This window comes from Cajanus cajan, chromosome 7, assembly GCF_000230855.2.
Source record: "Cajanus cajan strain Asha chromosome 7, NIPB_CcT2T_4, whole genome shotgun sequence".
NCBI classification, from domain to species: domain Eukaryota; kingdom Viridiplantae; phylum Streptophyta; class Magnoliopsida; order Fabales; family Fabaceae; genus Cajanus; species Cajanus cajan.
Window position 1 is genome coordinate 50,964,081 of NC_138523.1, and position 26,596 is coordinate 50,990,676.

A 26,596-nucleotide genomic window follows, 5' to 3' on the forward strand; every position below is an offset into this window, starting at 1 on the left:
TTATTATGATCTTATAAATTATAATGAATTAAATTTTTTCACACTTGTATATAATTAAGTTATCAATGTTTTCGAAAGATTATATTTGCATTCATAAATTTCATTATAAATCTAAGTGGTTTTATGAGAAGTAGGTTAAATAGAAAATTCATAAAATCTCTTTCTTCAGCAAACATAACTTTATTGTATCTGGCTCACTATTATTTTAATTTTTACAAAACAGTTTGAAACACTTTAACTAATATTTGGTGAGAAAAAAATAAATTAATTAAAATTATATGTTTGACAAAAACAAATTATTTAGGAGAAGAAAAAAATTGGTTTAAAAAATTGGCTGTACACGTAACCCAAAGTGTACATAGGTTATAGTTTAATGATTTGATGGCGTATTAAAACACTTTCATTTATGACATTTACTGCACGATAATTGGAAGAGGTGCTTACCAGCAAAATTTTTATGGTAGGGAGTTTCACTTCCTGATGTGAGATATGTTTCCATATTAAAAAAGTGGAAAATTCACAGCGCAGTTGCGAGCTTTATCTAATTTGTGTAAAGTTTGGCACAATGCTTGGTGAGGGGAAGAAATTTTTTGGTTATTTACGAAGTTATTTCAACCTCGATTTTGCCAGGAAAAGAAAAATATAATACAAGTGATTTTTACATTAAAAAAAATCGAAATGGGTACTAAGCAAAATTGTTAAATTAGCATTTACAAATCAGTGAATCACGAGATAACACAGATTTTGTTCAATGAGGTGAACTCGCTCTACCATTAACCAAAAAGATAAATATTATAATTATTTGAAAGTTCTGTAGAAATTGCTGCTCTATTTGGTAATGTCTCCATACTGATTGTAATTACACACCTCCCATCATCTGCATAAGAAATTAGCTTAGAACTTAATTCATTATGAGATTTTATATGCAAAATTCAAAAGTATGTGGTTCATATTTAACTACAGAAACGTATCGGTAGTCACCTTGAATATATCTCCAAACATCCCCATGGGGTTCCTACGCTGTACTCCATAGAACTTCTCCGCAATATCATCTAGCATCTGAATCACATTTTTACATCAATTTTTAGTTTCATGCAAAGAGAAAAACAGAAGTTTCACAGAACAATACGGATAAGGCACATCTTTGTGGATTCATTTAATAATTGCTATCTACCAACAACAGAGAGGGGAATAGAGCATAGGATTTGTTATGGTGTTAGCTGACCTCATTGAACGCAGGTTCCCTTTCAAGACTTGCCTTAAAATTTGCTCTCAGCATATTAAAAAGAGGCAAAGCATCTCTTTCCAACCTGGCATAACAAAAAAACGCCATTGGTATGCAACATAATGGGAACTCCAAATATTTGCAGCTCTTACGATAGGAAACTCTTCTTCCCATTAAAAACATTTCATATTAATCAAGTACTCTCCCTAAATATGACTCCTATATAATTTCATTTCATCTATTATATACTATGACGAGTACTTCACTTAAATTGAGTGGTAACTAATTTGTACATATCTTTTTTGTCCCTCACAACAGAATAAAGTGCTTAATTTTGTTGCTTTTAAAGGAATAGCCATACAAGTACAACACAACTATCACTCTATGTAAGTGAAGTTTTCATACCCTGCTTTACATGAAATTCAAAAGCAACCAAATTATTCGTCAAAATATAGTGCTTCCAGTCCCCTTCAAATTGAAGTGATGCAAAATAACATTTTTCTATATCCACATTTAGATTAGAAATCGATCAATTTAGTGGTTGAACAACATCGAAAACTTACGTCTGCAAAAGATAATTGATGAATTGCATCAACTCTGTCTGAGGAAACACTACCTCAGCTGATTCAGTTTGCTTCTTTATCTCTTCCATTAGAATGTTTGCATCTTTCATATTACCTGAAGATAAATACCTATCATGCAAGAAATGAGCAATTCCTCAGTTTGAAACCTTGTGAAACAGGCATGGAATTACAATGAAAAACATTAACCAAACAAAAGGATTTTAAATTTAACTAGTATGTTAACACCTTCGAAAACAGTGGATACATGTCTTTACTGATCAATTGTCACCTAGGATGCCCACAAAAGGGCATTAGTAGAGTGGTCTTTGGGGGTAATTATGCATGCAGCAATGATGATTAATACAAGACAACTAAGGTGAAAATTCTCCATAGTTATCACACAGAGATAGAAAATCAGGGAGGACAGCTTAACACTGATTCTACTATCTTATTTCTTTCAAGTTTGTTTTCATTTACAAGAAACAATCTCCTAATCTTGCATTCTGTGATCTGAATTGCAAGTGTTTATCTTGACAGTGGAATGAATGAACACTCAGTGCTAATGCGTACTGCAGGTACAAAAGGTATTTGAGCCAAATTAAATGCATTCAGAAACAACAAAATTTTATACCGAGAATATCTATACACTACAGTTATAATGCAATAAACAAAAAACTTAAATTTCATCGGAGTATAAATGGTTAAGCATCTTGAGTATTAAGCAGTGAGAAATTATTGCTAATATTGTCCGGGGAGGGGGGGGGTGGTGGGAATCTCAATTCTCAAGAGAAAATTAAAATTACATTCTAAAATATTACCTTAAAACTGCCCGAGCAATGGCCAAATCATCTTCACCTGGATAACACTGCAATATTTGAAAAACATCAGTTGATCCTTTCCAAAACTATGCCAAAAGTACAAAATCAATGCGTCAGCTACCTCCTCCACTTAAGTTTGAGAATCACCAAAGAATATGACATAAGAATCATGGCATAAATAAAATCATTACAAATGTTGAACCAAGTTTTAGCAGAAGAAGTGAGATCAGAATTGTTTGATTTCGTACGCCTTCACAGAATTTTGGGAAGTGAAAAAGTTAGGAGGCTGACCTTGCCCAAAAAATTCACTAGTGTAGAAGCAAACTTCTTTGGATTATTTCCTCTCACAAAATGAAATGTCACTTTAGCCATATCCTGCAAGTCATAATAGTTTTAAAGGAAAGCAAGGGTGAAGCTTTTCATAGCATAAAGCCATTCCCATAAGAGCACAACAATTCAAAGACATGACTTGCTACTAACAATCAATGAATAGTATACTAGGTTTTTTCATGTTTGATTTATCGAACAGTATACTAAATTTTATGTCTGGTTTGCCTCAGTCTCCTGTAAACCAAGATAGATTCAAGGATTAAAAGAAGAATTGCTGTCCTCTGAAAAAGAAAAAAAAGGAAAACATATCCTCCCCTAGACCAACTCTAATACCCCAATAGCCCTTGAAAGTATCAGCTTAAAACATCAACCACTGAAGACTTGAATTTTCCATTCACAATCACAGAGAAAGTACCATTAAAAGACATCCAGTAATTTTCATCATATCCATCTAAGTACCAAAACCCTTTCTATCAATAGCTGTTTTAGAAGCCATAGATCACTATCTTTTCAAATCCAATTAGAAATTCGAAAAAAAAAAAAAAAAAAAATTCAGAGAGATGACCCCAGCAGCTACAATTTAAAGATAAATCAATACTGAACCCAGATAACCTTGGCAACTTCTTCTCATCTCATACCCAATTTTCTTTAATTTTAACCAATGTTTAAAAACCCGTCTTAGACCGGCCGGTTCAACCGGTACTCAAACACCTTACCAGTTCGAGTTGAATATCAGATCGAATATGCCACCGACTTGGTAATGACATCATTAAACCGGTCAAAATCGGCACAAACTCGGTATAAACTGCTCAACTCCGCTGACCTGGGTGCTTCTCAAGAGCATGTACGATTTAAATTTATTTTTTCAATATTTTAATAAAATGCAATAAAAGTATTAATGGCATGACTTGAACCATGCACATAATGGATAATGAAAACTTGCCTGACCACTGAACCACATAGGCTTTTATGCAGATGTTTGGAAAGCATAATATATATACATATATATATATATATATATAACGACATAAAATTATATTAAATTTAACTATAGTTTAATTATATTGGTAGACCCTTTATGCAGTTCAACCAGTCTATACTTTAATTGTTCTATTAGTATTATATTGACAACAATTTTCTTTTTTTGAGTTACTTTAAGGCATGATATGAATTATATTGAAATCTATAGCTATAAAAGATATATGAGATTAATATTTTAAAAAAATTAAAAGATTGGGTCATGCAATTCAATTAGTGACCCATTAGTTAGACCTCTAATCCATTGACTCAGTACCTTGACCATTTAGATCACTAGTCCGATTTTTAAAACTATGATTTTTACAGCTACCTAATGTATTTGATTAACATCATTAAAAATTCTTCCCCTTGAAACCCTAATTGTTCCCAGCCAGAAATTTCCCTAAACCCTTCAAATTCAAAATATTAAACAGAACCACAACCACCACCAATTTGACTCTCCAAACATCCACGCCATGGCTTCCAGGTTGTCCTTACATACACAGTGCTCCCAAAATACCTAAATATGGCCAACTATATCAATGTATATTTGTTTATTTTAATTTGCTAAATGTTGAAACAGAAAAGACCTTTTACATATCTACGCTGTTGTGTTTTCCTTCTACCAAAAAAATCAAAGATAAGAAAAGGTTCATAGAAATGTTGGTTTTAAAAAAATAATAATAAAGCTTGAAAAGAATATTAACTCAAGAAGGGCAACAACAAAGTGTACTTGATGTGCCACATGAAACTTACCACCTCAGGACTTTCAGAAAATATATATTCAGCTAGCATGATGTGCAGCTCTGGAGATCCATTACTACTTGCTCCATTTTCGGCAGACCACCTGAATATAGCAGCAAAGTTAGAAATATAATTCAAAGGAACATATTATCATAATCTAAATAAAGAGCGACCTAGTGCATGAGGCTCCTACCAAGTGGGGTCTAGGGTGGGTAGATATATGCCCCACAAGTGGAGAGACTATTTTCAGGATTTGAACTTATGATCTCCAAGTCACAAGGCAACAACCTTACTGTTGCACCAAGGCTTGCCTTCAAATGATTATAATCTAAAAAAGCACACTGATATATATTTATATGAATAGCATGCAATGCAGAAGTTCCACAAAATTCAAAAAGGAATATGTTTAGGAGTTAGAATTACAAGTCTTGTTTATTGTTTAATCAAGTATAATTCGTGTTATGAAGAACAAATACAAAAAGGAAAAGCAAAAAAGCACACCACTCACTTTATATATTTTCACAAATTATTACTTTATTCTACCTAGTATTGTAATTACTTTATATATTTCAATTAGTACATGCTATCTAGTATTGTAAAGACACTTGTTAAGGAAACTAAAAAATATATAAAAACAATATCACACTGTTTTTTTAGCAACTTTTGAGAGTTTTTTAAAATAAGAACTTGAAATATATCACAAAATGCTTACTTTTTTGTTGTGTACCAAACACGTATTTAATAGTGTATTAAATGTGTTTTTTAATTAGTGTCTATATAGGTTACTCATAACAAGACACTTATTAATAGAACCACTTCTTCAATGATGCTCTTTCTGATTGGCCCGCCCAATTAAACAATCTAGCTATATCTCTGCTAATAGCCAAATAACAACCTAAACTTATCCGATAGGAGTTGGCTATACAGGTCAATCAACACCATTAGGACGTAGCTTCCTACAGATTAAACAAAAAGATAATATGCTTATGAAATACAATAAAAACCATTATTGTTATGCATCAATTTTGCTCTCAAACTAAGAACCAAAACCAGAAAATCAACATCATTGGAGTGTAAAGAAAGAAATGGCAAGTCATCAGTATAAACACCAGATTTCTGCTAAACTACCATCGATACTTATTCATGTTTGTAATCACAAATAAGACATAAAAACAAGCTTTTCCCATTACACGGAGTAGGCTAATTAAGCAACACCAATGTTTTACCATATATCACGTTATAGGCTAATCATTGAACTCTAATCTTTCTTAATGGTTTTGTCTATAGTTTTTCCCAGTCTCCTCCTGCTTGTTGTGATTAGACTACCCTCAATCTGATTTCCTACACAACCTAAGGCAAGATTCTATCATTTTTTTTCTTTAATAAGAGTTACCTCACAAAATTTACAAAGAATAAATACTAAATATAAAATTTTATATGCTTGATTATAGCAAAACAAATGCTGAATAATAAATTATAAATACTAATAAAGATAATTTTAGAGATTTTGTAGCCAAAGCAACATTAAATGCATTAGTACCCATTTGTGACTGAACTCTGAATTGATACGTGTAAAATATAATCTAAAGTATTTTTAATTTGGTTAATTCTTACTTGATAGCAGCTTTTAAGAATGAGGTGCAGCCTTCAACACGTGTCTTTGCACTTCCAATGTTTTCAGAAAGCTGCTGCATGTCATCAACATCCCACAAGTTTTGTGGCAATGTAACCCGAGGAAATGTTTTGTAAATCTTGTAGAGACGATCTACCAAATAAATATATTAGTTAGCAACAAGAACAACTGCTTCATGGTTAAATACTATATAATCCAAGTAAGAAAGAATATTTATGCAAGTGCATGATAATTACCAAATTAAATTCCCATGCAATTAAGTAAGAACTAAGAAAAATTTACAATACATTACAAATAAACATGTGCATGAGAAAACTGCCGATAAAGATAAAAGTGCAAAAGATGGGATAAAAACGCACCAAGAACTTCATCATCATAAGGAATTTTCCCTTTCCCTAATGTCTCCACAAACAATAAAGCTAGCTCTGCTCCACAGGTAACCTTAGATAAAGAAAAAATAAGTGTTAAACTTTGCTGTTTGTCAACAGTACTGTATATTTAAACCGTGCGTGCGTGTATTATAACCAGAAATATACTTTAAAAGTAATTTAAATTTATATAGAAGTGTTGAAAGGGTTTCAAATCTTCCAGTCATGCTTTAATAAATTTTTTATGCTCACTGAAGCCCCCCAAAAAAAATAAAAGGTTGCTAGTAGCATGGCAACAATGAACAATCTATTAATTACTCATGCCAGAATAAAGATCATAAAGATGGCAAAAGTATATTTTAAAGACATTGAAATAGAAAATGTATAACCTGTCCATGAGACAACTGAATGCATGCTCCTGAATGTAGGATATCTAATGCTTCAGAGTACCTCTGAGCAGATACATATCTGCAGTAAAGTGTGTATGCTACATTAAAGTCTACATTTCATCTTATGAGTATATAATGAAGCTTGACCAAAAAAAAATTCTGTGGTTCATAGAACTTTAATTTAACAAGCACAGATCTATTTAAGAATGATAACAGGAAAATACAATTTACAGATAAATTAATTTGAATGGAGAAGCAGAAAAAGAGATGTCCAACTTCAAGAACAGAGGTAAGATATATCATAAAAGAAACCAAAAAAATGCAAAAACTACAATAAAATATTTAACAATGACCTCACCCTCTCCCTGCCCCTAAAATAGTCAATTACCAAAACCCTGTAGAGAATTTATTTAAAGATGTTATAACATGAGTGATAATACTAATGGGGGAGCAAAAAAAAATATTCTCGAAAATTCCTCCAACAATAGGCACCAAATAACAACATATATGATATACTGGCAAATAACTTTGCCTTCTTTACTCCTAAAACATTAAATACAGACAAACTCAGTATTCACCAAAAATACCAAAGGCAACACTGAATTAGAGTAACTATGCCTCGCTATTCACTGGAAGTATCTCTATTCATACACTAAATCCTGTCACATCAATGCTAAATTATTCTTCTCAGGAGCCACAAATGATGAATCATGCCTCGCTATTTCACTAATCTGCTATCCCTAGTTCGTAACCTTTACTATATGATCCATTTTCATAAAGCATGCACTTACAGACGAAAGAAAATAGCTACGCGAAAATTAATCTTTTGCTACTTAAAACAGCATTTCACAATGAAGAACTATCACAGACAGTGTACATATTCTAAGAATAAGTAAAGCAAGAAACTGTATGAACCTGGCACTAATGGATTTGTACATTTGCTGAGCTCCATAATAATTTTCCTCGCTTACAACCTTCTCCAATTTTTCAATATTCTGCACTTGCCAACACAACAAACGCGATTTGAGGAAGAGTATAATGAAGCAGATGCACCTCTACTAAGAGCTCATAATATAATATAAAATGTAACTTTGCATATTCTGAAATAAAATCCTCACACCTCAGAAAGCAAAAGCAAAAACCTCAGCAATAAATACAAATCGAATGGAATCCAAACATTAATTTTCAGCCAATGCAAGGGCTTACGTTACGGAAAACGAGAAAACCATGGAGGCGAAAATAATAAATACAGTTAATTCATTATGGAAAAAAAAATGGTTACGTTTAAAAGAATCTGCAAAAACGAAGAAGGAAAATCGATGGATCGCAGATTTGGCGTACCTCTTGAGCGGGAGGTAGTTCGACTCTTCTGGATCTCTGTCGCGACATGACGACGACGACGACGACGACGCTCTCTCGGTGGTTTCGCGAATGAAAAATTAAAATTGGGAAAAAGAAAAATGCTATATTTATAGAAGGACTGTTCCGAGAATATTGATTTTGTTGAGGGACTGAATTGAAAATTAAAAGGTTTTCTTAAATAACCTCAGAGGTTAGGGGGATAAGGAATTGTGAGAAAGATGAGTAGTAAGGGGTTACTGAGAGGAGCTTCGGTGAGTGCGAATGCAGTGTGGCACAGAAGCAGTTTCTTCCCGAAGGTAACGGTTAGCGTCCACCGCAAGTTGTTCAAGTTTCGAAGCTTTTCGTCAACCGGCACTACTTGCTCCTCTCTTCAACCCCCGGATTTGCCTCGTTTGGCCAAAACAGCTCAAATTTCCCTTACCCCAAACGAGGTCTTTCTCTTATTTCTTTTTCTTTCGAATTAAATCATTTTTTTTTTTTGTATAAGTTTCGAATATTAATATAAAATCTTATTACAGGTTGAAGAAATTGCTCCCAAAATTCAACAAGTTATAGACTGGTAAGTCAAATCCCTTCTATCTTATCACTTTGTAAATTTGATATACTAATGAATTGAGAAAATGATCTTATCACTTTATGCATTATTTTAAACACATTTTTTTGTTATTGACTAGAATTTATTTGAGGATTATAAAATTACGATAGGTCTCATGATGAAACTTGAATCGATAGAATTTTCAATAGTAGAGAATGGTTGCTATTGCTAACATAAAATTTGGATTTTGGAGGCCTAGATTGTGCTTGGAGTAACCAAAACTTCTGAATTTTTTGATTGACGTGTCTTGTGTGGCAGGCTTGGACAGCTGCAGAGTGTTGATCTTGAAAGCGTTGAACCCTCCATCAGAGCAGGTTCTCTGTTAACATTTATAATCACTTTCTTCATCTATCAATGCTTTCTATCCTTACTTTGGATTTGCTTTACTGTGTGCTGAAGTTAGGTATTTCTCTGCTTAAAATTAGGAGTTAATCACTCGAAATACTAAGAATTATTTAAAAATTTAGCAAATATTTTTTCACACAGATCTCCGAATTGAATGTTTAGCGCCACATGTTTAAGAAAGGTTAATTGTTAAAATAGATTTTGGTATTTTGAAAGATTAGTTCTTAACTCCTAGTAGGATAAACTCAGGGTTCACCCAAAAAAAAATCCAATACTTTGGTAAATGAACAATATTATCCACTTTCAACATCAAGTCATTGCTTTCTTATACTTCCACTTGGTCATGCCAGTTCGTTCAAATAATTGTACAAATTGTCTGGGGTGTCTTTTCTCTCTACTTTTTCATGGACAACTAAGGGGGAAACATTCAAAATCAATTATTCAATTGATATGTTCAAGTGATTTTCGGTTAATGTTCCTCTGTACAAATTTTTTATGCACATGGATTCTTTTACATGAATGGCTGGCAGACGGCATCATTTGCTCATTGGTTTGGCTTCACATTTTGTTTGCTAATTTTGTGTGTTATCTGTAGAGACTGAAAACAATCTGCGTGAGAATGCTCCTGAAACATTTGATCATAGGTGAGTGGGTTGTTCATTATTTGTCAATTGGACACAGCAGGAAAACTAATGGTGCTAACAGAGTGGTGTATCCTTGACAGGGACGGCATGATCGCTTCTGTCCCGAGCTACGAGGAGCCTTATATTAAAGTTCCAAGGGTCTTAAGCATGGATTAGAGTTAAATTGCTTAGATGAGTTATTTGGTACAAGGAAAACACATGAAGGCTGTTATTTTATACTTTGAATCTCTTGGTTCTTTTTGTGATCCAGCTCTTATTTTGGATTTTAATGAGGGAATTCAGTTTAGCTCATGAACTCCACACTTGCACTAAGTTTTGAAATTTATGCAATCATCATATGACAAATATTTAAGATGTTAGATAATGCACAAGTATACGCGGAGACGATCTTCATCATAGAAGTATGATGGCTTTATTTAGGTGACGTTTCTACTTTTTGATTTGTTTTTTTTTTAAGTGCACAATCCCGATAGTAACTAAGTATTTTTTGGAGTTCAGGTCCTCTAAAATATAATGATGTAACATTTAGTAAAGCAATAAAATTATTGGTTCAAGCAACTCAATATGTTCTCTCCTTAGATTGGCTAGTAAGAATTACACGTGTTTATAGTTTCGCAAACAATATTGATAGTTTGGCTAATATGACTTGTTTTCAAGGGAATAACCTGGTGTTTATGATAGCCCCCTCCTCAGATTAATCATTTGTTAGTCGATGGCAAATAAGCAATAAAATCCTCATGGTAGTATGAAAAGGTTATTCAAGATTATATTAAAAAAGAAAAGACCTGTGTTTTGTCAAAATCAAAACAAGAATATCGCATTACGATAATTTATCGTCTTTTTTGGCACTGTCACGTAATTTTGTCCTTAAAAATTAATAACATAGTTAATTTTGATAAACAAATAAAAAACAATTACATAAGATCTTAAAAGTACTATTTAAAATAAATTGTTTGTAATAATAAACTATACTTAAAAGAACTTCATTTTTTAAATATAACACGCATAAGTGATAGGTCTTTAATCAAATGATACATTTGTTTTCAACCCCAAGTGTTGTTACTTCCAAAAAATAAAGAAAAAAAAAACTTTAGCATTAAAAATGTGTTTGTATTAAAATATAAACTTAAAAGACATATTAAATTTTTAGAAAAACTAAAATCAAATTTTGTTATATATTTAAATGACAAAAAAGACATTTTACTTTAAAAAATAAATAGGAATTAAGGGTGAGAAAAAAAAAAAAAAAAAAGATGAAGAAAAAGAGTCCATTGTATTTAATAGCAGATATTGTAGAGTTTTTACAGGCTGCGGGAGACTATAGAATAGGATACGGCTTTTTATCCAAAGTGAGCTGTGTTGGTGTTGGGGGAACTCTCTTCAATGGCCTCATCTCTCTTCACCTCTCCCTCACTCTCTTCATCTTCTTCTTCTATCTTTTCCACTTCCGTCAAATTCTCTTTAATTTCTCTTCCCTTCCCCGCAAACAAAACCCCTCTTCTCTCTCCCTCTTCCATCCCAATTCGAAGGCGCTTCAATGTCATTGCTATGGCTCCCCCTAAACCCGCTGGCAAGGCCAAGAAAGGTAACCTAACCTTCATTTTCAACTCACACCCACTTCAAATTTGTGACCTTTTCTAACTCTTGTTTTCTGGGTGCAGTGGTTGGAATTATAAAGCTGGCTCTTGAAGCTGGGAAAGCTACACCTGCTCCTCCCGTTGGCCCTGCTCTTGGTTCGAAGGGTGTAAATATTATGGCTTTCTGCAAGGATTACAATGCTAGAACCGCGGATAAGCCTGGTTATGTCATTCCTGTCGAAATCACAGTCTATGATGTCTGTTCTTTGCTCTTCATTTCTTCTTATTTTTCCTCCATGTTGATTATTTACATGTGTTTTGTTTTCTCTCTGTAGGATAAAAGCTTTACTTTCGTATTGAAGACCCCGCCTGCTTCGGTTCTGCTTCTTAAAGCCGCTGGTATGTTCTCACTTCTCTACTCTACCGCTCATTGCTTCCAACCTCTTTCATATTATGTTGTTCTCGCTACTTTAATTTGTTACTGCCAATGCCAAACATTTCTTCATGTGTCTCACATGTCACTAATTCATCCTTTCTCATTACCATCATCATTTTTTTCCATGTCATTAAGGGTCCGTTTAGTTGAAAGGAGGGGAGGGTAGCCCTTAGAATTTTTGTTTGGTTGAGAGGAGGGGAGGTAATTTGGTTCCGGAGGAGAAGGATTTTAAAAAAATCAATTCATTTTTGTATCATTATAATTTTAAATTTAATAACATAAATAAGGATATTTTGGATATTATGTTTAAAATGTTTTAAAATCTCTTCCTCTCCTCCACATTCCCCCAATATTGAAGGGGGCTAAAATTAGGTTAGGACTTAGGAGAGATTTTGTTGTCCTCCTCTCTCCTCTTCAAAATTTAACCAAACAAAAAAAGATTTTAAAAAATCATCCCCTCTAGCACGTTAGAGATTTACAAACCTTGTTGCTACATTGCCAAGGATTGGGATATATTTATCCGACTTAAAACAATTGGTTGACATAAAAATCAGTACTAATATTTGAAATTGGGTATAAATTTGAAGGATCAAAAGCATGAATTGTTTTAGCCATCTTCTTTTACTTTGCATTTCAATCCCCAATGATTTTAAACTGGATCTGTACATGGGAAAATACTTGCTTGTATATTCTAGAGTAGTAATCTTAGTTCTCAACAGTTGAGATCTGATTTAAATTTTATAATACTTTACATTTATTCCAATAATGTTGTGCAATGTCATTTGTTTCATATTACATCAATTTCATCCTACACTAGAAACGAGTACTTCTTTGTGAGGGTTTTATTTACTTATTTATTATTACGAGGTGTTGTTAGGTGTCACACCCTTTGAGTATTATTGACAACATCATGTCTTGGGTTGACTTGCCTTTGCCACCAGGTGCTTTTAATGGGTGAAGAACTTTGCATTGCACATGATTGACATAATAGATTGATGTTGGTGATTGTAATTGCATTCCTAGCATAAAATGTATTTTACTTCGTTAACTGAAATTCAGTTTTTGAGTGAATAGGCTTGCTTCGTTACGCACACAATTAATCTAATTAAACAAAATGCAAGAGATATATATATGTTAAGGTTTTACACAGGATTTGATATAGCATCAGGCTTTAGTGCTCTACGCAAAACTTTTTGTGTTTTTCAATGTTCAAAGTTTCAAAGTGGGTAATTATGTTGATTTGCTATTTATTTAGGGGTGGAAAAGGGTTCAAAAGACCCCAAGGGGGAAAAGGTAGGAAAGGTGACAATTGATCAATTGCGTGCCATTGCTACTGAGAAGCTACCGGACTTGAATTGCTCGAGTATGGAATCGGCTATGAGAATTATAGCGGGCACTGCGGCAAATATGGGGATTGATGTTGATCCGCCTGTCCTTCAACCCAAACAGAAGGAACTTCTCTAGTAGAGTTTCACTTTGGCCAACTGTAAGACGCTCCTTGCTTCCTAAGTTTATTCTTTTGCCTGTACAAAATCTCGCAGGACATTATTTTGTCTTCTAAACAGCAAGGGAAACAGTTTTTTTTTTTTTAACTTATTTGGTATTGCATGAATGATATTTAAATACACCATAGAGCTTCCGGGTACTATTTTACACAATTCTAAAACAACATAACTTCATTAATATGTCATGGTGAAACTTTTATATTGTGGTGGACAAGTAAACCCATGAACCCTTTTTACAACCATTAAATCAATTTACAAATATGAAACTTCCATAATTGATTCAAAAGCACTCCACTGTTAGGCTTTACTGTTAGCTCCAGTCTCTAAAAGATGTTCCATTATGCATCTGATTGGATAGTTTATCCAGAAACACTTCTAAGAGTGAAAAATAAAAATAAAAATCAAAACAACCTTTTTCATAAGTTAGAACTAATGTATGGATGAATTAAAAATGAGATTTTGGAGAAGTTAATAGGAAAAGGTTTTTATAAATTAACTTATGAATAAGTTAATTTTAGTTTATAAAGAAATTTATTTCATTTTTTATTCTTATTTTATTATTCTAGAAGTGTTTCTGAAGAAATTTACCTAAACAAGCTCTATGTATTTCATAATCGGTTGTCCTTTTTCGTTTGCATGTGTGATGATCACAAGAAAGCTGATCACTGAGCATTTGCATCACATAAACATATAGCAGACAAGCCAACCTTCTCAAAGTTGCAATGTAGTAGATAAAGTTGCATAAAGTTTTTAATCACAATCGAGCTTTCCTGTGCGAAGTAGTAGTTTCATGAGAAACTTCTCCATGGATAAAAGCTCTATGAGATCACCAAGACTATTTTTCCTACTATATCAGCAATCTTAAATAGCAAGTTTGATGCCTTGACATAATCGCCTTGTTTGCAATAAGCATGCACGAGGGTGTATAACTAATTAATCTCCTTCCTTTTGCATTCGTTATGAGTTCATCAGCGTCTTTAATCCTTCCAAGTCCCATCTGTACAAGAAAATTTAATCATAATGTGAGTTGTAATTTTTTTTTACATGCTAAAAGTTTCATTGATAAGAGATGTCCAGTTCAAGACACCATTACATAATAACAGATAACAAAAGGTCCCTAATCATAGAAATAGCTGATGCATAAAGAAATCACCTACAAATACATATTAATAAAAGGAAAATTTATATTTTTGAACCGTTATTTATTTTTAAAATTCAATTTGGTTTCACTATTTTTAAATGGTTTAATTTATATCTCCCAATCTTAAACAAACCAAAATTACCTTTGTTTATCCTGTCTTCATTTTCACTGAAACTGTTTGTATTACTATAGATTTTCATATGTATTGTATAAGTCTACAAACTAGTATTTTAACTGCAATATAGTGATAAAATGTTTGTTATATATAACTAAAATTTAAAATAAATTATATATATAAATAAATATCATTTAAATATATAAATTATATTTTAGATTTATGATAAATAAATTATATTGTAGTATAAGATTATTTTTATTTAAATAATATTAAAATTTAATTCATAAATGCTTATGATAAATAAAAACTGAATTAAAAAGTTAAAAGAATTTCTAAAAATTTCTTATCAATTTTTTTTTTCAAAAACACTCTTATACAAATAAAATAATTATTTATATTTTATATATAAGGTTGGTTTATAGAATAGCAAAAAAAAAAAAAAAAGGCCGATCTATAAATTTGGTAAATCCATTTTCATGTTAGGCCTGTGGGTGCACTAATCCATTTGATATTTCAAGGATCAACTATAATATCGACAGCTTGAGAGTATCTTTCCATAATATTAAGGGAAAACAAGATGGCAAGTGTGAGTGCAATTACAATTTAAAACCATCCTCAGCAGATGCTATTCATGGCCTACTGTGAATATCTCCAGAATTGAAGATGTGCAATTTGTCTTGCTAGTTCCCTGTTGGGTGATTTCGATTTCTCGTTCAAGAACTTTCACTCCTATATTTGCAAACCAAGTTTTTCGTTCAAACCAAGTTTCAAATGATAATAGCATCACGTTGCTTTTAAAACTCAAGTTTGCAAAATTAAATTCATCCAAACTTCCTTTTGCAAATTTTATACATAAAACTATTTGGAAGCTTTAGTAGTGTCTTGATAATGGGTATTCACCATCAGGTTAATTCAAATTTAAGTGAAAATTTAATCGGGATCAATTAAAATTAATTGGTTCAAATTTTATAATTTTTTTATTTAATTTGAACCGAACAAATATGATATTGATTGAATTGATTCGATTTTGATCATTAGATATCCAATAAAATTAAAATTAAAATAAAATATTTTTTTCTCAAAGTAAATAGATTGTCTAACATTAACTAAATTGATATATATACAAAAATTAACAAAATTATAAAAATTGTAATATAATTCCTCTTAATTTACTTAAGAATTTTAAATGTATTATATAGTGTGAAGATGATACTTAATATATTACAATATAATATCTTTTATTTTTTTTAAGTATTTGAGAAAATAAATGAAAAAATCTACATATTATAGTATAAAAACATTCTCAAAATAATTAAAATGACATTGTTAATCAAATAAAAAATAATATATAAATTAATTGGTTTGGTTTGAATTTGTTAAATTTTAAATGTATAATATCGAATTTAATTAGTTTGATTTATATTAGATCTATAAAAAATATATAAATCAATTTAATTGATTTGGTTGAGATTATTAAGTTCGTCGGATTACAATCACTTTTAATCTTGAATTTGAATTGCAAATGTTAAATATTTCCAAAAAAGAGTTTCATTGTTTATAATAATTTTATTTTTTTATAAACCTATAATAATCGTATATTATTTAAGTAAAATTGTCAAAAATATTTATATTCTCTTTAAAAATAAAATCGTATATCATTGTGCATCAATTTAAATTTTTGTAACTATTACACATTTTAAGCCCAAAAGACCCAACAAGAAGGAAGATGTTATAATTAAAATCCCTTCCCCGGTGGCTTAATTAACATTAACATTACAACTATTTCGAAAATCACGAACTGCATATTCCTAGAATCTCAATTCTCAATGTGAATATATTTTATTGTCATAATTATTTAATCTCTTGGGCAGAAGATGCTTGTATCTTTCCTACTGCTATTTGTAGCCTTTAGCTTGAAAGAAACATAAACGGCTGTTCACTTCCAATATAATCTGGATGCTTCAAAAAGACACTTTAGTGAGTGCAGAAATTTCAAGTGGATCTATGTGCTACAAAGTTTTCGATCATCACTGCTATACTAGTGCTATTCAACTGTCTCCTTCAATCATAATCATCGCTAATTAAATGCCTTCTATTTCCACAATGTTTCTTTAAAAAAAATATATCTCATGTAATGTGTTGATCACATAAAACTATAACTCGGCTAATTAAACAAACAAATTTTCCACTTATTCAACCATGTTAATATAACTTAATAGCTAAATATGTTAACTACTATATTTATTGTAACCACCTTATTTGGCTATCATAAATCATTTAACCACCCAACTAATAGTGAAAGTTTTAGTTGTTAAATCATTTTTTCTTTTTGTCAAGAATGTTACTAATCACTGACATGCTTAAATTATAATAAAAGTGGATATATAAATACATCCCTCACTTTTATTAATAATAAATTATTAATGTATATTTACAAATATTATATTTTGTACTTTCTAATTTAATATTATTTTTTATATTTATGTTTTTTTATATATATAAAGATGGTTATTAATTTTTATTTTTGAAAAAATTGTTCCCACTGACCAAACATCTTGGATCTGCCACTGCTACTAATTGATTACACAGTTCCTTTAATAATAAACATAATTTCTCCAAAAATAGACAATCAATGATATTGCACGCTGCAAATGGGAATTAAAAAAAAAAAGAAAAAAAAATATTTGTTGCAATAAAGTGAATGAAATTCATTTGACGAAACGAAACCATATGGGCCAAGACGTAAAGTACTGAAAGCGAAGCGATTATATAAAATAATTATATCACATCCAAACATGGCATAGCTAGCAAGTAGGAAGTCTAAAGAGAAAGAAGAGATGCTACAATTGTATGAATGGTACGTGTATAAGTTATTATTACAGTAACCAGGTAAATTTGAAAGGTAATAATTTCACTTACAGCTAGAAATTAATCTATACAAACAATGGCTTTAACAAAACATAAAAAGAAAGAGGATGGGGGGTTTTGCAAATGCACGTGGTTACGTTGAGAACCATAAAATGGAGATGGAGATGAGATGAGAACATAGATTTGGTTGGCAATAAGTTAGTGGGGGAGTAAGTGGAAAGTTATATGGCTAAAACTTATCGATGCCCATTATAACATTTAAAACTGACAGTTCCTGAGTTAGTAATTTATGTTGAAAGTGATTGCCATGATCCTTAAGATTTGGCACAAATAATGATGCTTTATTTTTGCGCCAAATTAATTTGTCTTTTACTACTAGGGAAAATCTCAACGTGCCTTTTATATATATATATATGCATCATCGTCTTTCTCAAATGAACCAAAAAGACAACACGTATACAGAATTTCTCGCGAGAGAGAGTGCCAGTTACTTCTTTGAATATTATATGTACCATTATCCAAATAATAATTTTGTTATTTAAATGTAATTTATATCATATCTTATTATTTTATCTCAAATATATTGTATATAATATAATAATTAATAATGTTACTATATCATATCTTATTTCTTATTTTCTTATCATATTTGATCACCGAAAGCAGCTCTACTTTTCTTTGGTATAGTTGAGGAAGTAAGAAAGCAACAAAGCAAATTTAAGCTACATAGAGGAGAGACCTAGTAAAAAAGACATCAACCACCCTTAGAGGAGGTGCATCATAGAGTTAGAGTGTCATAGCATGCCTTACACCTAAACATGTTGATGTCATATTCTAGTCCTCTCTTATTTTTATTTTTACTTATTTTAAATGGATCATACCTTATACATCACTCATCTTTATAATTTACATCACTTATTAAATTGATCTTGCCATTATACATTACTTAAATGCATTTATTTTTATTTTTTATTATATAAATATTATTTATTATTAAAATATATTTGTTAATCAACAAGTTATTGATCCAAATAGTATAAAACTCAACATCTTTAAATAAAGTCTTAACTTTGAGTATTGTATGTAGAAAAAAAAATGAATGGAAAAAGAAATTTCATTGAATGTGGTCAACCAAATTTGTTGACAAAAATTAGTTATTAATAAAGATAATGAATATTTCATATCCAGAACATAATTACTAATAATTAACATATATATATATATATATATATATATATATATATATATATCTGTTTTGATCAGTTGATCCAATAGTTTGACAATCCAAACTTTGAAAGAAGTGACTTAAATAAAAATTATACCTATTCAATCAAGTCTAGTAAACTAACCACTTATTAGATTAGGTTGGATTACTAAATTGTAGACTTGAAGAGTTAAAGCCTATTAAGTCTATGTGGCTCAATATTTGTTTTTATACATATTTTTCTTTGTAATTTTTTTTTAAATTAAAAATAAAATAAAGTTGACAAATGTGACTTGTTTTGATGAACTAACAAGTCAAAACAATTTAATTCAAAGTATTAAAATAATTCAAAGTTTAGTTCAATTTAAACTTTCAAATTAAGTAAAGTTCAATTCAATTCAGTGAACCAAAAAAATAATTGAGTTCAATTTGTTTGAATCAATATCCAATTCAGTTTTGTTCAAGTAAACTTCATTTTAATTCAGTACAATTTTTATAAGTTCAATTCAATTTATTTTATTCACTACTACTTAAGTGCAAGCAAATGAAACAATATTTTTTTATGTATAAACTCCATTCCACTTGTTAAATATACCTCAATACTCAGTCCAAACAATTATTTAGTTTTTATTCTTATTTTATAATTATGTAGATATATAGTTCTGCATTTTTATTTTTTATTTTTAGTATAAAAATTAAAATGTGAAATATAAGCGAATGAAGGGAGCACCAAATGAATAATTAAAAGTGATGTGTTTATCACTCCATCATTTTTATACAAAAACAGTTTCTATGTATTAATAATAGCTGCCTATATTGAAATTGTGGATACCGAATTATAGCCGATGATCAACTCCTTACCTTTCATTAACGCTATATATGTATAATACAAACAACAACTTGCCATGCAATTAGTTAATTAACCACACGCTTAACTTGCAGCCCAAGCTCACATTAATTCGTTGGTTTATGGTACCCAATCTTTTGGTTTTTATATCTTCTTTTGATCTCCTTCCATTGGGGACATGTTAATTTGCAAGTTTTGATAAAAATAAAAAAATAAAAGAACTTTGAATCGTAATTTAAGTTCGAAGAAGGGTACTTGTGATTGATTAATTACCGAGTGTTTGGACACACATTCAGGACTCCAAGATTTGGCTAAATTTTCACGTCAATCATCAAAAAGATATGCAGAAGCTATTCAAATTGTAGCTTCTGCTTCTGCTTCTGCTTCTGCACAGATGTGGGTAACGTGAAGCCAAACAGGTGCTTATAACTCTCTAAAAGTATCTGTCAAGCAAAGTTTCAACTCTTAACATCATTGTTATATTCACGATCAGTTCGACGCAGATTAAATTGATTCCCTTCATGCAAACCAAATCTAGCTAACTAAAATTAGAAAACGCAAAACCCTGACCAAGTATTAGAATAAAGACAAAACTTACAAATGTAAGAGAGAGAGTACCAATAGCATTGCAAATTATACGTCTATGTTGAGATTTTTCATTAGGCACATAGGAACTCCAAAGCTTAGCTTTATGGCTAGCTAGCTCTAGCAATCTACCATGCATACACAATATTATTCAAATTTTTTTCACAAAATATATCATTATAAATAGTAATACACTATCAAGAAAGGCACACATAGCCAGCTATAACTCCATGATGAATACAATTTACCCATGGTTGGTTTTATCCTTAGAAGTTGATGGTAACCTATTATTGTCACCACCACCACCACGACCATAGCCACCGCCACTAGAGCTTCCCGAACCACTTCCAGACCCATAACCACCGGCACTAGTGCCACCACCACTACCAAATCCATATCCGAATCCAGATCCAGACCCGGACCCGGATCCAAAGCCAAAACCGTAGCTAGAACCCGTTGGGGAATGGCTTGAACCGGAACCGTAGCCGTAGCCGGTACCGGGTGCGGAGCCCCATCCCCAACTATAGCCCCAGTTTGGGCCGTGGGCCGAACCGGATCCCGATGACGGTGCACCGCCGGTTGACATGAAACGGGGATTTCTTCCGGCAGCCGGTGTGGAGGAAAGGATGAAAATGAAGAGGAGAAAGAGAGTGAAGTGTTTGAGTGGCATATTGTTAGGAGATATGGTGGGGTAGAGGAAAAGTAGGGTTATGTGATTCTTGTGAGTGCATAATGCATGAAAGTGGGTTATATAATGGGTTGGAACTTGGAAGATGATAAATGAGGTATGACTCATACCAGTCACAACCCGTGATCTTGCCTTACTGCATACTTCTACTTCTACTTCTACTTTTCATTTTAACAATTTTTTTTTATTAATCAAGGATTTTTTATCAATTATGTATTCATCAATATTACATATAATCTTCCTCCTTTTAGACAAATTTTTTATATTTAATTATATAAATCTTAATAAATTTTATAATATTACCAAATTAATATTTATTACATTATTTTATTTGTATACAATAATCTTAAATAACTATTTAAAACAACCAAAGAATGAGTGCAGTTTTAATTATCTTCAACATTTAATAGAGATTAATTTTAAAATTTTGTTATTAATGTATTTATAAATTCATTGATGAGCAAAAAGACAGTTGACTCATTATAAGAAATTAATGTTACATATAGTGATATACAAAAAATGTCATAAATAAATATAATATATGTAGGTTGATATATGGATATATATAATTTTAGTGTTAATTTTAAATGAGATTTAATAACATGTTTTGTGTGTCACTATAGTCTATATCCACATTTTTTAACAATAGATCAACATATAAGTACTACATTTATTATGTAGGTAAAAATAATTTTTAGTGACAATTTTTATGTCATTGTAAGATGTATGTCATTATATGACAATAATTTTCTTGTAGCGACTAAAATGTTATTATTTTGGACATACAAAAATTAATAACTTTACATATAATACATATATCACAATAGCAATATAAAATATACTTAAATATGTTTTTAAGTTGCTGTAAATATATTTTTCTTGTTATAGTCTTTAATTTTTTTCTCGTTTTTAAATTCTTGACATTTTATTAGTGTTGCTTTTTAGTTCTTATTGTTGGGATACAAACAAGTCTCACATCGATAAAATAAGATAACAAATAACAACTTATATAATACAAACACACTTAAATGATCGAGAGGCTTTTTGGGTGATGACCAAAGCAAAATCGTGAGGGTTAAGGTCCAAAGCGGATAATATCTCATCATTGTGGAGTATGTTTGTTTAATAACCATATAAAAATATAACCCTCATAAAATATCTCCTCAGACAAATATCATAAAATAACTCAATCTAATATATATATTAATTATAATCATCTGTTGGATGTGAATTTATAATAGGATAGTTAATTTAAAATTTGTTGTAATGACAACTATGAAAGTTATAAATAAAATTAAGTTGATTTTAACTAATCAAATTGTATTTAAATGCAACCCTTTGTTTAGGACAAATAAAAAAATATTCGTAAAAAATAAAGACCATATTTAAGTGTAATTGACTTTTTTTCAGAAACTGAATACATACCAATAATACTAATAGGATAGTTAATTAAAATTTGTCATAATTACGGTAACAGAAGTTATAAATAAAATGTATTTAATTTGTATTTAAATTTTTAATTTTAACCCATTAAATATAAAGAGAATTTAATTGTATCTGCATGAAACTTTTGTTCATTTAAAAAAATTTATGGAAACAAAACAAATATAGTATTTAAGGATAATTAATATTTTTCTTTAGAAATTATAATATACACTGATAATCAGTCTGTTTATTTAAAAAAAAATTCTTAAAAGCATTTTTTTTATAAAATAAGTGCTCTTTTATTTTTTTATATATTTGTCTAAATTTATTTTTTTTAAAAAAACATAAGCAGCTTTTTGGTTTTTTTTTCAGAAGCAACTAATATCTGCTTCTTAAAGAATTCTTTTTTTAAAAGCATGTTTTAAAAACATTTTTTTAAAATTTAAATAAATAAACCTAATAAGAAAAATAATTGAAATTCATTTTAACAAATGTAATAAAATGGGGTGGGACAGTGGTGAGTGGTAGCCCCTTCCTACCTGTTTGTTTAGTGCATATATTCATTTAGAAGGTATTCATAATTTTTTTATATACATTAAAGTATTCATGAATATTCGTGAATATTTTTTAAAATTTTAAATTTTAAATAAATAGATAAGAAATAAAATAAAACTTAAAAAATATTTAAAACATATATTTGTACTAAAAATAAATTATTACAATCGATGTGTATATATATAATATAAATGAATTAAATTAAATTCCTTTTTCTATATATTTAAAAGTATTTGAAATATTTTTAAAATGTGTATACACATATTGGATACTTTATTATTTGTTCTCTATTATGGTGAATACTCATTTAGTTAGGGATGGAACAAGAAAATGTTGATAAGGGAGGGAAAAATTTACTCACCACCATAAGAAAAGTTAATAGTAATTTGTAATTAAAAATATTTTTTCTTATATAAATTAACTAACCTAGCAAATTAGAAATAATTTAAAAGTAAATTGATAAAAATAAAATAATTATAAAACAATTAACATAAATTAATATGAGCAATTAAAAGTAATTAAATTTTTATAATAAAAAAAAATCACAAGTATTTTATTTCATTATAAACAATTTTGTTTGAGTCAAGTAAGATTCTTTAATTTCAAATATATAATGTAATTATATATCTAAAACTCAAATTTGAGACTACTGATTTTAAAGTTTAAAAATATTGCAATACTTAAAAGAAAAATCAAAGGGAGAAAAGGAAGTAAAAAAAAATGATGCATAATTAAAAAAAATATTAAAAAAAAATGGGTGTGAGAGAGGAGAAGAGAAGTAGAAGTAGATAGTTGGTAACGTGACCAGATTTCCACCACCGACTTTCTGGTATTTGATGAGTCCAACACAACTTGTCACGCTAACATTGCTCTCTCCCTTTCAAATGCTAATCACTTTTTTCCTTAAATCAACCCAATAATGCTTAAGTGGACAAGTTCCATTCAAAATGATTAACCATACTTTTTACTAAAAATTAATTAACAAAACTAATAGATATTGATGACATAATTATAAAAATATCTGTTATTTCGATTGATTGTTGAATTATTTGTTTCTATATAGATGTCTATAGTTGGGCTTGGACAGATGGAAGTCTTCAAATATCTTGAGCTTCTATGGGTCGGATATAATTAAGAACCATAATAGCAGGGCAGCATTTATGAAACATAAGTATTAATGATTGGTCTTACAATATTTGTTAATGAAATTAAAAAAAAAAAAAAAAAAAAAAACAGATATTATTTAAATAATTAAAAATATTTACTATGAAATACAGTACTATATATCAATCATCTGAAAAAACTGGTTAACAACTTTCATTAAAAAATAAAATACAGAGATATATCCTTATCTTTAAAAGATAGAGACTGAGTTTTAGGAGCACTGTGTATGGGTGCATTTGAAATTCTTCTGAGCCTTCACTTTTTATACCTAAAAAGGTCATTTCTGATATTGTCATGAGGTTGGGTTGGAGGGATCTTATCCGTTTGGGTATCAGTATGTCATATTTATTATTTGGACATTGCAAGTGCTAAATATTTCGTTAGAGACAGTTTAGATTCTGGGTGGAGTTGTGGGGATGCTCCATCAAATGTTGCAAATACGTGTTCAACCCACTTAGTATGCATGTATCTATGTCACCTTTCTTTTCTTTCATAAATATCTGTCTCTGCTTACCCCATCATACATGCCCAATTCTACATTTAGAGGCCACTTTGTGTTTTTCTACATTTAGTTAAACAAAAAACACAAGTGTATAATAGAGAATACAACTTCACTCATGATTAAGATATCTTAACAAAAAATTGAGAAAAAAAAGTTTGTGTATATTAGTGAAAAAAAATACATTCCTGACTCTATATATTTTTATTTAAAAAATAAATATGTAGAGAAGAGAGTGCGTTTAAAAATTAAAAGTAATGATTATTAAGAATATAATAATGGTCCCATTAAATGTGGAGATCAAATTCAGTTATTAGAAATAACATCCATTTTATACAATAGTTTTTTTTTATAATGAAAAAAAAAATTGGAACATAAAATAAATTGAATCGTGGTTATAACTAAAATAAAGTATTAAAATGAACTAAAATAATCATGATTATTTATATGAAATTATATGCTCAACATTAGCTTATTGCGTGGTTTCATCAGATAAGATTGTGTGTGCACGTTTATTTTTTATATCTAAAATCTTGGGCGCGTCTGTGTCTGTGACATGGAAGCATGTGGGCGACAAAGTTGGGCTACTTTTTGAAACAGGCCCACTTTCACAAGTTGATCCATATTTTGACTTTCAGGTCTCATTGGGCCCATTTCCTGAGCTAAGTGCAACAACAAACTTATGCCAGTTGCAAGATTCTTCAATCCACTCCCCAAGTGGACCCTGATAGAGTTCAACATAGACAATGGCCCAGGCCATGTGCACCAGTTCAAGATATTTTTTTTTAAGCCAATGTTTAATGTTATGATATCTATATTTTTTTTCTTCTTCTTTTTCCCTTTAGTCGCTGGTTTTGGCAATAAGAATTCGTTGTACAGATTACAATCTATGAACAAACATCTCTAAGAACACTTACAAGAAGAAAAATTAAAACAATTTCTTTTATAAGTTAAAATTAGTTCATATATAAATTAATTTGTAGAGGTTTTTCTATAACCTTTCTAAAAGATTATAAATTAATTTATGTATGAGTTAGTTTTAATGAACTTATTTTATATATTTAGATGCAAATCAAACCTAACCAGTAAAGCATGCAGCAGAGCAACAGCAATCAGCTCTTTCATCATCTCAAACAAACTCAAGTTTTTGTTAAATCTAGTGCAAATAATGCACAAGAGTCTTGTTCGTGATGATTGACACATGTCTTCGAAGATATTTTGGCTAGTTGTATGGACTGTGGACTGTGTGTGGTATGAGCAAGGTGGAATAAAAATATCAAAAGATTGAATCAGTGGCAGTAGGGTCATTAAAGTGTAACACTTTAGTGTGGTTCATTCATGATTTTGTCAAGTGTGAGTTAGCTTTTTTTTATATTTATAACGGTGTTGAATGTCATTATTCTTGGTTAATTTAGCTAACAGACGAAAGAAAGATTTTATTGTTAATCATAGTGAAAATGTTTTGATAACATTATATACTGTATTTTTCAATGAAAGTTTTTCAATTTTTTTATAGCTAAATGAGAAATGTAATAGAATGATTATTATCTAACATTAAATTAATCAACCATGTTATCTGTTTTTGGCTCTACACGAAACGAGTGATCGATTAAATTATATATTTTTATACACTATTTATCGAAATAAGGTTATTTTAAGTTAAATTATTAATACAAAATTATTTTAAATTATTGAGAGTTATTTATTAGCAATCATAGAAAGTTGTATGTTGTTATGACCAATACTATGATCAAAGTTGTAATCGGTCATTTTCTAGAAATTTTACGAAATTATTGACAGTCACTTTTGGGGGGCTTTTTGAGATTATAAAAAATTACCTCTAGTAGTTTAAAAGAACCTCATGTCATTAGTTTTAAAACAATATAGTTTATGTAAATATCCCAATCAGTCAATTCACAGCTAAAAAAAAGTCAAAATACATCTAATTTTC

The 26,596-nt window shown here is 30.1% G+C and overlaps 4 protein-coding genes across 6 annotated transcripts; 2 read left to right on the forward strand and 2 right to left on the reverse strand.

The window, feature by feature from the left end:
• Positions 1–643: 643 nt before the first annotated feature.
• Positions 644–8,618, reverse strand: LOC109807469 (golgi-to-ER traffic-like protein). The gene is made up of 12 exons (XM_020370000.2): positions 8,429–8,618; positions 8,003–8,082; positions 7,088–7,166; positions 6,690–6,771; positions 6,312–6,462; positions 4,710–4,800; positions 2,898–2,981; positions 2,607–2,653; positions 1,789–1,917; positions 1,226–1,310; positions 982–1,059; positions 644–877 (listed from the first exon to the last, which is right to left on the reverse strand). Exons 1-12 carry the CDS (start codon positions 8,474–8,476, stop codon positions 860–862), a joined length of 972 nt encoding a protein of 323 aa, XP_020225589.1. The 5' UTR covers positions 8,477–8,618; the 3' UTR covers positions 644–859.
• A 13-nt stretch (positions 8,619–8,631) lies between these two features.
• LOC109807495 (glutamyl-tRNA(Gln) amidotransferase subunit C) lies at positions 8,632–10,434 on the forward strand. Its single transcript, XM_020370030.3, has 5 exons — positions 8,632–8,880; positions 8,968–9,008; positions 9,303–9,358; positions 9,985–10,033; positions 10,114–10,434. The coding sequence occupies exons 1-5, from the start codon at positions 8,668–8,670 to the stop codon at positions 10,187–10,189; spliced, it is 435 nt and encodes a 144-aa protein (XP_020225619.2). The 5' UTR covers positions 8,632–8,667; the 3' UTR covers positions 10,190–10,434.
• Positions 10,435–11,327: 893 nt separating this feature from the next.
• PRPL11 (plastid ribosomal protein l11) lies at positions 11,328–14,594 on the forward strand. Of its 3 annotated transcripts, none has more exons than XM_020370018.3 (5): positions 11,328–11,618; positions 11,695–11,867; positions 11,946–12,009; positions 13,302–13,532; positions 14,206–14,594. In XM_020370018.3, exons 1-4 carry the CDS (start codon positions 11,417–11,419, stop codon positions 13,508–13,510), a joined length of 648 nt encoding a protein of 215 aa, XP_020225607.1. In that variant the 5' UTR covers positions 11,328–11,416; the 3' UTR covers positions 13,511–13,532; positions 14,206–14,594. The 3 variants fall into 3 exon arrangements, with proteins under 3 accessions (XP_020225607.1, XP_029126344.1, XP_020225601.1); XM_029270511.2 differs by having other exon boundaries at positions 14,210–14,594; XM_020370012.3 differs by lacking the exon at positions 14,206–14,594 and having other exon boundaries at positions 13,302–13,694.
• Positions 14,595–20,350: 5,756 nt separating this feature from the next.
• On the reverse strand, positions 20,351–21,060 carry LOC109795253 (uncharacterized). Its single transcript, XM_020354699.3, has one exon. The coding sequence runs from the start codon at positions 20,982–20,984 to the stop codon at positions 20,559–20,561; it is 426 nt and encodes a 141-aa protein (XP_020210288.1). The 5' UTR covers positions 20,985–21,060; the 3' UTR covers positions 20,351–20,558.
• Positions 21,061–26,596: the final 5,536 nt, after the last annotated feature.

Bases quoted from the DNA above. Each gene is read 5' to 3' on its own strand.
- LOC109795253 (XM_020354699.3), bottom strand. From the start codon at position 20,984: ATGCCACTCAAACACTTCACTCTCTTTCTCCTCTTCATTTTCATCCTT.
- PRPL11 (XM_020370018.3), top strand. From the start codon at position 11,417: ATGGCCTCATCTCTCTTCACCTCTCCCTCACTCTCTTCATCTTCTTCT. The intron at 11,619-11,694 runs GTAACCTAACCT...TTCTGGGTGCAG, and splicing joins CGCTGGCAAGGCCAAGAAAG to TGGTTGGAATTATAAAGCTG. The intron at 12,010-13,301 runs GTATGTTCTCAC...CTATTTATTTAG, and splicing joins TCTGCTTCTTAAAGCCGCTG to GGGTGGAAAAGGGTTCAAAA.
- LOC109807495 (XM_020370030.3), top strand. From the start codon at position 8,668: ATGAGTAGTAAGGGGTTACTGAGAGGAGCTTCGGTGAGTGCGAATGCA. The intron at 9,009-9,302 runs GTAAGTCAAATC...CTTGTGTGGCAG, and splicing joins ATTCAACAAGTTATAGACTG to GCTTGGACAGCTGCAGAGTG. The intron at 9,359-9,984 runs GTTCTCTGTTAA...TGTTATCTGTAG, and splicing joins TGAACCCTCCATCAGAGCAG to AGACTGAAAACAATCTGCGT.
- LOC109807469 (XM_020370000.2), bottom strand. From the start codon at position 8,476: ATGTCGCGACAGAGATCCAGAAGAGTCGAACTACCTCCCGCTCAAGAG. The intron at 6,463-6,689 runs GTGCGTTTTTAT...TTTATTTGGTAG, and splicing joins TTATGATGATGAAGTTCTTG to ATCGTCTCTACAAGATTTAC. The intron at 2,654-2,897 runs GTCAGCCTCCTA...CAAATATTGCAG, and splicing joins TAGTGAATTTTTTGGGCAAG to TGTTATCCAGGTGAAGATGA.